The 12,500-nt window shown below is 41.6% G+C and overlaps 1 protein-coding gene across 3 annotated transcripts in view; it reads right to left on the bottom strand.

The window, feature by feature from the left end:
* bmb (brambleberry) overlaps positions 1-12,500 on the bottom strand; it is a 42,877-nt gene that overhangs the window by 8,480 nt on the left and 21,897 nt on the right. For all 3 annotated transcript variants that reach the window (XM_077716509.1, XM_077716507.1, XM_077716508.1), the window contains exon 5: positions 1-108. This exon is cut by the window's left edge and continues 115 nt beyond it. In XM_077716509.1, coding sequence (XP_077572635.1) covers positions 1-108 — 108 coding nt within the window. The remainder of the gene's footprint in view (positions 109-12,500) is intronic.

The following is a 12,500-nucleotide window of genomic DNA, read 5'->3' on the forward strand; positions in this document are numbered from 1 at the left end:
ACCTTGGGCCTCATGAATCTTGACCTGCTGAGTGAGCAGGGCACCGTGGCCCTTCAGGAGCTTTTCCAGAGACGCTGCAGTCAATTCTCTAAGCTCCAATTGCCCATCCTGTTGCAATATACATCAGGGTCATTGTATTTTTTCTATTTTAACTAAACATGCATGATCTTAGATAGCTAAATTTCAGCCAGAATTCGGCCATTTTGTCCAATGTTTTTAAATACTTTACAACAACGATCCCAAGAGACGACAGCTGAAAACAGAAGCGGGGACAGCAACATGACAGCAAAAGAAAGAGTCCGAAGCACAATTGCATTTATTATTATTATAATAACTTTCTCTTCATTTCAAGTAGGAGGGCGAGATTAAAAATGCTGTATTAGTTAAGACCATTTTTTTTATGAGAGTCACTTTTCAATATATGGACTGGCGGGACCAACATTTATTGAATAGTTTTAAGTGCGGCAATTTGGGCCTGGAGGAACACCAGCTGAGTGAGTAGGAAGTAGCGACATGTCAAAATCTGTAAATGCAGCATACTAACAGTGCACTGCCAATTTTAAGTGGGCGATTTGTTTTTCTTGGCTTTATATAAAACCCCTTTGTAACCCCGTTATGGTCTATCAATAGTATCTGCCACATTGCAATTGATGTTATTGTTTGGGAGACTGATTTCCAAGGTGATCTGGAATGCACCTGGTGTGAAATACAAAGAGCGCAAATAAAAAGCAGGCTCATCAGAAAAGGTTTGGGTGCACCTCATCTAAAAGAAAAAAATGGGCCGGGAGAAGAGGAAACACTTCTGACCAACTATTGCATCCTGGAATAAGATGGAAGTGCTTTCGGCGTTTAACAGCAACGGAGTCAAGGGGCTCTACTCGGCTACTGTTGACTTCAGCTCCAGACTTCTGCAGAACGGAGTCGAGGGGCTCTACTCTGCTACAGTTTATCTTCAGCTCCAGACTACTGAGGAACTGGGCGGATACGTTTGGAAGAGTGGCTGCATATTCTCTACCTCGGTCACAGTCTGCAGAAGTTCCCTATCATGTGGAAGACTTTCTGTCTGTGGTTTGAGTTTTTGTCCAACTTTACAACTTTTTGAATCTGTATCCGTTTTAGCTACCGCAATCAAGCTGGCGCCGTTCAAGTGGCAGCTGGCGGCGGCAGTATCTCCATCTACTCTTGCCCGTTTTGTTTTTGCTGCTTTGATGTCTTAATGATTTGATGATTCCATTTACTTTGTGCTTTGCTGTTCGGTCTAATCACCCTCTAGCTACTGCCACAATGAAGTTTCCCGAATGATGATGGATGAATAAAGTTATCCATAATTCATCCATAATAAAAGATCCTCATATCAATATCATTATGACACTACAGTAATCCCTCGGTTCTCACGGGTAATGAGGACTGTAAAACTGTAATATATGTTGTGTTTACAATAACAATTGAGGGTCTAGAACACTGTTCTACCGAACAATTTACTGTATTAAAAGAGACCTCCAGAAAACGTCAAAGTGTATTAAAATAGACCTCCAGAAAACGTCAGTGTATTAAAATAGACCTCCAGAAAACGTCAGTGTATTAAAATAGACCTTCATAAAACGTCAAAGTGTAATAAAATAGATCTCCAGAAAACGTCAAAGTGTATTAAAATAGACCCCCATGAAACGTCAAAGTGTATTAGAATAGAACTCCATAAAACGTGAAAGTGTATTTAAAGTGGATTTCATGGTTCTCATGAAAAATGTCGAAAAAACGACTAAGTCAAACGGCGGTGTCTCAGAGAAATGTATCCGAAGATGAACTATCTTCGACTATCTAGACTCGGGCGAATGTCCCGCTGAATTTCCTTGTTCTCAAATTTTTTTTAAGTCCAAAACATTTTCTAAGTCAAACGGCGGGGCGTCAGAATGGTTCAGTCCGAAGCATGCACTATCCTCGGAGAGGCTCGGTGAAAAAAGCCCAGGTGAATTTCCTGGTTCTCAGAAAAAAGGATGAAAAAAAGACTATGTCAAACGGCGGTATCTCATAAAAATAAGTCTGACGTGGGGCATGGTCCCCAGATCGGCCCGGAGCAAAAGCCCCGGTGAATTTCAATGTAATATATTAAACCGCAAAGCACTGAATCCACTGTGGTTGAACCGCGAAGTAGCAAGGGCCCACTGTATATCATCATATCATTCATCACAAACTTCCTCTGGCAATAATTATGGAAACAACTAAACATTGCCGACAAACCCTGAAAGCCATCTCGTGTTGCAGCGACTGACACTTTATGCTTTATGGTCAGCCACGGTTCTGCCAAGGGTTCACTGAAGGTAGCATAGCTGTCAAGTGTAGCAGCAAATAAGTTACAACTGCTCATCACCAAAATACCAAGCCTGTAATGTGTATTTAAATGAAGATACTGTTATGAATTTTTTGTTATAAAAATTAATTAAAGGTTTGAGCCACATTCAAATTCACTCACCCTGAACTCCCCATTATCAGGGTAACTGCCTCTATCTAATCATTGGGGGTTGTGTCGCTTCACAGCAATGTGTGATTACAGTATTTGGCTCTGGTGTTTGCAGTACAACCCATTGAACTGTACTCTGGCAGCTGTAAAAGCCTTTTAAAGAGAAACAAAGTTGTACAATTTTTCCTGACCTGTGTCCAAATATCCTTTTCCCATAGTTCAAAGAGAAGTGTCATTTCTTGAGATCTTTACAACAACAGATGTCAAAGTTAAAACCCAATAGTAAAAATAAGGACATCTATCAATAGTCAACGTTACCATCCTATCCTGGTTTGGTTGAAACCCAACAGTCGCATTTGAGTGGTAACTCGAAACACGATACGGTGAAAAACCAAAGTTCTTTTAGCCCTTGCTAAAAAAAACTTTCATGTAAAACAAAGGCAGAACACAGCTTGTGGGGTGGGAGGCAGCGCGAGAGAAACTGCATCACTGTAGCAGACTTCAACATAACTATAGCCACATGAATTTATTATACACTGGTTTTCGGCATTTAACTAGAGTGTCTAGTAACTTCCATCACGCTCACTGAAATTCTGTTTGTCTAACAGCCAAGCTTTAAGATGATTGGCAAAGAGGTCCCGAGACGGAAGTTCGTGTTAATTGGTCTCGAGTTCCAGGTATGTGCGGCGCAAACAGAGAAGATGCTTTGACTAAAAGCACTATTTTAGAAGGGAACTACAAGTCACCTCTAAAGCCATCCCTTGTTTGCAAACGGACCCCACAAGATTTTCATCTATTTTGACTATTTACGTCTCACAGCTGTTTCCCCCCCTCCCCTGCAAGTTGAGATCCTGGAATTCATTTAACAACAACAAAGGCATGTTTGGCAGAAAGGAGTTGGGATTGGCACTAACTGTTCGTTCTCTTTGCATGTTAAAAAAACAGAAGTTTGTCTTTATCTTTATTTGTGCATATACATCGGGAACCCATGTTGGTGAACCTATCATTTATCGGTCCTTCGAACCTGGGAGTCAATATACCGGACAAATCCAAGCGCCGAGTCGACATCTGGGAAAGACCGGGGTAAGGGCATTTTAGACCATTTTGACGGGCTGGACCTCGGCTACGCATCTGGGTAGGTTGACGATTTAACCAAAAAGAGAAGCTATCTCATGCGAATGTGTGAGCTCAGTTAAACATTCGTAAGAGGATGTGCGAACTTGGAGAATCATTCATATCAGGGTCCATTCGTGAGGGGAGTCCCAAAGGGTAAGATCACATTTAGTGGACGGCGAGGGTAAAACCCTGTAAATACTAGTTACCAAGTGGCAAAGAGACAGAGTACTAGTCTATAAAATTGGAAGGTGTCACTGTCCTGTAACTAAGATGGTCGGTACTTAAGCTCCATGATAGCCCAGGAGTAAAAAAAAAAGACAAAAGAAAAGAAACAGATGTAACTCAATTTGGTTGTCTAAATTGGTTAAAAGTCCACGCACATTTGTGTTACAGTCCTATGTCTCAGTGTTTTTCCTTTCTTTTCCTTCTTTTTCTGTCTCCCAGTGTTCTCACGGCTGTGATCTCGTGTATGTGATGTGGATTTTTGGTGCAAACAAATTTGTGGACTGTTTAGTTTCCGAAAGACATTTAGCCAACTGACATCTGGCCGACAGCCACTTCGCCAAAGGGGCATCTGGCCGAACGTAGAATTAGCCGAACGACTATCTAGTGGCTAGATAGTCGGGCGGGGCGAGAAAGTCGGCTAAATGTTCTCCGGCTAGAATCTAGCGTCGTGTGTGTGTACATGTTTTTCAGCATCTGCCTGTGGGTCATATACGGCTTGTTACAGATAACAACATTCATTTAGAATAACAAGTTACAGATAACAACATTCATTTAGAATAACAAGTTACAGATAACCACAGTCATTTAGAATAACAAGTTACAGATAACAACATTCATTTAGATTCTAAATGAATGTTATCTGTAACTCGTTATTCTAAATTTTAGAATAACAAGTTACAATAACAAGTTACAGATAACATTCATTTAGAATAACAAGGGTTTTATTCACAATGGGCATGAATAAATGCCCATGCCACTTTGGACTTCCTACTGCTAACATTTTCAAATCTGACAATCCGCTTCTTGACACTTTTTCCAGTGACATAACGCAGAACCAGTGCGAGCTGTGCTGCATTACTCGTGTCTGTCATCTTATCCACCATTACAGACAAACAATTCGTTTTTATTTCCCTTCTGATTTCTTCCTCCGTCACTTCAGCAATAGCAGTGGTCAGGTCGTTTTGTATTTAGCCCGACGTGCCAATAAACACTTCATTAGTGGACAGGTGGTAATGTAAATCTGCTTCTCTCATCAATGAGAGAAAGAAGTTCCACCCATATTCCTTTGTTTGGGGATGCAGCACTTTATCGTGAACCCGAAATGAAAATTCTTGCTTGCCCCAAAAATGACAGTCTATCAAACTGTGAAATATATTTGTATTCTTATATTTAGTCTTGCACCCTTTTCCCTATGATGTATTAAGTTACTAGAATAGAATTTAACTTACACCTATTGGTTAAAATGTGCACTACACCTTTTGCATTCCACCTCCTTCATTTGTATTAACGCCTCCCATTTTTATGACTGGTCTCTAATAAAACCAGGTTGTTTGTAGGGAGTCGCCAGGAATTCCAAACGGTCATTCAGGAAGATAGACTATCTTTCTGCTCTGGCTATTCTGGCGTCCTCCTTCATATGAAGTGGTTTAAGTTCTCATCACGACTGGCTGTGTGTTTCCTCTGCTCCAATATTATTGAATGTATATGGTCTTAAACCTGACATTTTCTGGTGCCAAAAACCCCGGAGATTCATTTCTGAATTTCTCGGACCGCGGTGGACTGAAGGCCAAGAATTACTGACGTCAGCCCTCTTACTTTGAAAGAGGGGGCATTTCGGTCGATCGCGGCCCGTTTGAAGAAAGGAACCCGGCCGGAGAAAAGAGGAGACAGACAGACGGTAAGTGCATTTAAAAATTTATATATAACAAGGCTGGTGAAATCCCGTTTTTCCATTCGTGAACGAGTCGAAGAAAAACGCTCCAATAGTGGGAGATAAGGGATGCATACATGTGAGGATTACGTATGTCGTTAAAAAAAAATTAAAATAGAAACGTAAGGTATGCACGGATGAATGCTTGGTCGGCCAACTAAGTGTTTCCAGGAGGCGCGTCGGTGAAGTGACGTTTAGCCTATGTTGGGGGTTTAGAGTCCCCCTGTGTTAAAAGGATTTCACAGATTGTTCAAAATAAGGGAAACCTTCCAAAAATAATGCACCCGATGAGTAAAAAGCGCTAAATAAAAAGTAATCATTATATAGAGATATAATAAAAACGGAAGTACGCCGTGACGCGCGCAGGCCTTGCAAAATAAAAGAATAACGGTTATAAAGTCGACGTAGACGGATAAATAGGATAATAACGTTATTAAAAGTATAATAAATTAGTTGGGACGTCCCTAAAAAATCCTAAAGAAATATATTAATAGAGTAACATTTGACCATTGTTTGGAAAAAGTTCAAAAAATCTTCAAACAAAAGAAAAGTTGCAAAAATGGGTTTAACAAACAGCAAAGAACTCTCAACCAACATGAAGTTTATGCTGAAGCATTTTCCAGGATAATTGCACATATATGAAAGAGTGGAGGAAGAATAAAGACAAAGGGTGGGGGGTGAAAAGAGCAAAGCACATGTGAAGAAAAAATGGCTGAGCCAAGGACAAAGGAAAAATGGCGGCCAAATGGGGTGAAAAAAGCCTTCTTTCCCTAACCCATCCCAAAACTCGCCAGCATGACAGGTTTGATTGATGCCAGGCCTCCTCCTATCCCCCCTCTCGTACCAGGCACGGGGGGGGGGGGGGGGGGGCAGTCTCCTGGAATGCCAGACAAGATGTCTCAGGTTACCTCGCATCAACAAGAGCAGAGGGAGATAAGAATTTAGAGGCAGAGGAGACAGTAATGGCATTCATCCAAAGTATTAATGATATCAAACGAGAAGAAAACAATGCAGAAATGGCATTGGTCCAAATTATTAGGTAAAGTTTAGATAAAATAATTAATTTAGGAAAGGCATGATTTCTCTGGGATTATGTGAGCATCATAGATCATTCAGTGCACGGAATGATGTGTCTCGCTCGCCTATCAACAGATGAGATATGCTTTAGCGCAAGTCATATTAATGACTATTAGAATATAACAGATTGCATAGGCATCAAACAATTGATGGCGACCAAATGCCATTAACCTAGTTCTTTTGAGAACGATTAGTGCTGATAGGACAGCAAAAGGTGGTTAGCTGCCAATAAGCCCTTTTCAGTGATGGCGCTCTCCACTAGTGATAAAAAAAAAATGCAGACCACTGATGTCTGATTATGAATGCGTGTGAGCGTGAATGGTTGTTTGTCTTTTTGTGTTTTTGATCGGCCATCCACCAAGATATAATTGATCAGTTAGATATCAAGGTGGAAAAGGATTTAGCAAATTGGAATCAATTTCTGAAACTGCCAATTAGCCCTTTTCAGGGATGGCAGCGAAGGATTGGAAATTTGCAATCAATTTCTGAAATCGCCAATAAGCCTTTTTGGATGGCGATGAAAAATCAAGGAAAATAGTTTAGTCCAAAGAAATGTTTTGATGATAATACATTGGATTGGAGGAACAAATCTGCAATGCGAAATTTTGAAGCACTGAGAAAAACAAAAACAGTGCATCATATGAAATTCCAAAGTACCATTGATGTATAGGGATAATGGCATCCAAATTGTGTTAACAGATTAATTGACTGAATTGACAAAATGTTCCATATTTCGTTACCATACCAAACGCCATTATTCACTACACGATTGGAGCTGAAGGATGACTCTAATCTGGCTATCTGTATAAAAGAAAAACTTTAAAGAAACGCACTAATTTTGAGTTAGCAGAAGAAGACTGTGTTTTTCAACAGGAAACATAGAGAAGACGCACGAGCAACCCAAAATGAGAACGTCCGTACAACTCTTGCTGACCAAACAGCAGACATGAAAATAGCGGAGGATGCAGATCCATCTTTGCACTGTAAGGAGGTTCTCTCAGTTGAAACGTTTGAGGAGACAGGTAAGATAAAGGTAAGGCAGGAATAGAAGAAAGACACACACAAAGCTCTTCTTCAACAGCTCTCAGTCTCTCTCTGTTTTTAGTTTTTATAGCAGTTAGGCTCGAAAAGCTCAGCTCACAGATATGTTGTGGAAAATGGGAGCAATGTCAGAACAGCTTTGTTGGCCAGAATGGGGAACTCCTTGGCAGCAGTCAACCAAAAACTGTCCAAAGGAAGATCAGCAAATCTTAGTTTTAAACCACGATCCTGTTTCAGTTCAGTTAGTTCCTCCTGCTCTTGTAAAGTCATGTCCTTTCCAACAACTGATGCCGAGCTGTATGGGTCCCTAACCCAGTCAAAGCATTCAGTGGAGGCTGAAGAGAAATAAAATGACAACTTCTCCTCAAGACTTTTCAAATGTTTACCTATTACCTCAGACAGTGCAGCAGTGTTGCTTTGCCGTTTGTCTGTGAGTGGGAACATCTCCAGGTTGGCACGTTGCACATGTTGTTGCCAGAGGTGCACCTTTAAACGGAATCCATTTATTTTATCTGTGCTTGTAAGCAGGTTTTCATTTCGGCCCTGCATCCTTGTGTTCAGTTCATTAAGATGATGAAATATATCAGCCAGGTATGCCAACTTTGCGCACCACTCATCACTTGCAAACAGATTTGAGTAATCAGACCTCTCATTTGTCAGAAACATTTTAAGTTCCTCTCGCAGCTCATACACACGGGTCAGCACCTTACCGCGCGACAACCATCGGACCTCCGTATGGAGCAATAAGGCTTTATGCTCCGCTCCCATTTCCTCACACAGAGATGCGAATATACGGCTTTTCAGAGGTCGTGTCTTCACAAAGTTCACTATGCGCACCACATCGTCCAACACAGGAACCAGTTCTACTGGTAAAGTCTTCGCAACGAGGGCCTCACGGTGCAAAAAACAGTGCGTAATAATCAGATTTGGGTTTCTTTCCTTCACTCTACTCACTAAGCCTTTGGTGCGCCCGACCATAGCTGCAGCTCCATCAGTGCACACACTTGTGCAGTTTTCCCACGTAAGTCCTCCCATCCACAAAACGCACATTGGCCAAGAGCTGAGAATGTCCACTAATATCCGTAGACTCGTCAACTTGCAACGCAAATTTCCTACTGATGAGTATCTTTTTCAAAACATGGCTTTCGATGTCTGTAGACATGTCATCAATACGCCTGGCAATTGTGTTATCAGAGAGCGGGACTTTATCTATGTCTTTAACCGCATCAGGGCCGAGCATCTCGTTGACAATGGCTTTACAGGCAGGTAGTATTAATGTCTCTGCCACAGTGTGCGGGTTTTTTGATTTAGCAACAAGTTCGGCGACTAGGTAACTAGCTTTGAGCGCTTTCTCATTTACCTTTGTGGTTTTTCTCATAAACGTTGCATGTTTCTCTGTGTTTACATGCAGGCGAACAAAATAGTCTATCGGCTTGTTTTGAAGCGACAGGTGTTTCGTTTGGAGATGGCGTTTAAGCTTGCTTGGCACCATGGCGCTGTTGGATAGCTTCTCGCCACACACCAGGCATAACGGAATAGGTGTCGTCTCATCCCCGGTGAAAGTAAATCCAAACGAAAGATAGCTTTCACTATATTGCCTTGAGCTCACCGTCTTTGCTTTCTTTTTCCCACCACTCATACTAGGGCCTTTATCCGGGTCAGAATCATGTCCAGGGCCCAGTTCGGAGTTTGCAGTTGTCCTTTTTAAAAACTTCTCCATGACTGTCACCACGGCCTCTTAGGTGCATCACTAATTTTCTTGGCGGAACGAGGCAATCAACTACGTGTTGCCACACGGACAAATATTACATTACGCTGCCAGCCTTTACAGCACGGACACTGGACAATAACATCATATTTGCAGAAAACTATTAATAAATGTTAATTTAAAAAAAAAGGATATTGGATAATTTCTCACGGCACACCTGACGATCTCTCACGGCACACTAGTGTGCCACGGCACAGTGGTTGAAAATCACTGGTTTATGTAAGTGATGGCGTATCTGTACGCCTGCAGGAAGGCCTTGCTGTCACCAAATTAAAATCTGATTGGTTAAAGCAAGTTTTATCGACACTTGCTTTAGGCAGCAGAGCCTGCAGAACTGACTGTGAAGGCCTTGAGGTAAATATTTGACCCTGGCAACAAGTAATGGCTGAAATTTTTCAATTGGTTAAATGCTTCGATATGAATACACATCGGGAAGCAGTGCAACCAGGGAGAAAGCAATGAAAGGAAACTGACTATTTGGAATTATTCATGGGCAAATTATAAATAACACCAGTCTGTGATTTAGATATTTCTTAGGCCAGCTGAGTAGGCTGCTAAAGCCATGGGTTTTAGCATATTAGCAAAAGCGATTACGAGATGAAGAACACAGATCCGAGCCACTAAAAGATCCAAGTGAATTCGCCGTCATTTTCTTACTTTTTTCTTTATATGCCTCATAGCTGTACAAAGTGTAGCCTTATTGAAGTAGTAATGTTTTTCTTACTTGATAGCAAGGTGTTTCTATGTAAATGAAAACGTTAACAAAATTTCTACAGGTCTTATTACATTTTCATAATGTAAGGAAGATGTCTTATTTTTATTGCACAACAGAACAAAAATACGAAAAACATCATATTTCATATTCTCTTTTCTAATAAAGTAAGGGGGTGTGTGTATGCATGTGTCATCGTTTACCTTCAACCTGCACAAGGAACTAAACATGAAACTTTGCCTTCGGTTACGGACTTACATAATTACAAATATACGACATTAACATGAATATGTTCATTTATACATATTCTCCCTGACTAAAGAAGTCAAACTCAAACGTCCATGATTGAATAAGGAGAAAAGTTAATTAATAACTTATTTAAATTGGAGTTTTAAATTTGAGAGAAAAAAGATGAAATTTATCGTGTTAGGTATCGACTAATAGTTTTTTTCATCGTGATAAGTATTGAATAATAGTTGTTTTTTTATCGTGACAACATTTTTTGTCATATTGGCCAGCTCTACATAAAGGGATCCCTCGAATATTGTGGATAATGTAGACAAGACATGGCCGCGATAACCGAAAAACCGCATAGTTAAGTTAGATTACACCGTTATAAATACAATATGATTTTTCATCTATACAGAAATACACAAGTATAATAATCAAAAAGTGTATAAATATTAATATTACAGCTATAAGCATGTCAAAAGACTAATGTATTAATATCTAAATATATTTTTATATATAAAAATGTAAATACAGTGGTACCTCGACCGTCGAGTGCCCCGATATGCGAGCAATTTGAGAAAATTTCGAGCAAATATTTATCTTGAGATAGGAGACACATTTTGATATACGAACATACAGCAGACGCAAGAGAATGCTCATAAGAAATTCGTGGAAGCTGTCTCTCTCCCCACAACTCCCTCGTGTAATGTCTCTACGTGCACTGGGTGGAGCATTGCATTTGATAGATAGACAGAAATAGATAGATAGACAGAAATAGATATATAGACAGAAATAGATATATAGAGAAATAGAAATATAGAAGAGACGAGAGAGAGAGAGACAGACAGAGAGACGAGAGAGACAGACAGAGAGACGAGAGAGAGAGAGACAGACAGAGAGACGAGAGAGAGAGAGACAGACAGAGAGACGAGAGAGAGAGAGACAGACAGAGAGACGAGAGAGAGAGAGACAGACAGAGAGACGAGAGAGAGAGAGACAGACAGAGAGACGAGAGAGAGAGAGACAGACAGAGAGACGAGAGAGAGAGAGAGAGAGACAGACAGAGAGACGAGAGAGAGAGAGACAGACAGAGAGACGAGAGAGAGAGAGACAGACAGAGAGACGAGAGAGAGAGAGACAGACAGAGAGACGAGAGAGAGACAGACAGACAGAGAGACGAGAGAGAGAGACAGACAGACAGAGACGAGAGAGACAGAGACGAGAGAGACGAGAGAGACAGAGACAGACAACGAGAGACGAGAGAGACGAGAGAGACAGAGACAGACAACGAGAGACGAGAGAAACGAGAGAAACGAGAGAGACAGACAGAGACAGACGAGACAGACGAGACAGACGAGACAGACGAGAGAGACAGAGACAGACGAGAGAGACAGAGACAGACGAGAGAGACAGAGACAGACGAGAGAGACAGAGACAGACGAGAGAGACAGAGACAGACGAGAGAGACAGAGACAGACGAGAGAGACAGAGACAGACGAGAGAGACAGAGACAGACGAGAGAGACAGAGACAGACGAGAGAGACAGAGACAGACGAGAGAGACAGAGACAGAGACAGACGAGAGAGACAGAGACAGAGACAGACGAGAGAGACAGAGACAGAGACAGACGAGAGAGACAGAGACAGAGACAGACGAGAGAGACAGAGACAGACGAGAGAGACAGAGACAGAGACAGACGAGAGAGACAGAGACAGAGACAGACGAGAGAGACAGAGACAGAGACAGACGAGAGAGACAGAGACAGAGACAGACGAGAGAGACAGAGACAGAGACAGACGAGAGAGACAGAGACAGAGACAGACGAGAGAGACAGAGACAGACGAGAGAGACAGAGACAGACGAGAGAGACAGAGACAGACGAGAGAGACAGAGACAGACGAGAGAGACAGAGACAGACGAGAGAGACAGAGACAGAGACAGACGAGAGAGACAGAGACAGACGAGAGAGACAGAGACAGAGACAGACGAGAGAGACAGAGACAGAGACAGACGAGAGAGACAGAGACAGAGACAGACGAGAGAGACAGAGACAGAGACAGACGAGAGAGACAGAGACAGACGAGAGAGACAGAGACAGAGACAGACGAGAGAGACAGAGACAGAGACAGACGAGAGAGACAGAGACAGACGAGAGAGACAG

Source organism: Stigmatopora nigra, chromosome 5 (genome assembly GCF_051989575.1).
Source record: "Stigmatopora nigra isolate UIUO_SnigA chromosome 5, RoL_Snig_1.1, whole genome shotgun sequence".
Taxonomy (NCBI): Eukaryota; Metazoa; Chordata; class Actinopteri; order Syngnathiformes; family Syngnathidae; genus Stigmatopora; species Stigmatopora nigra.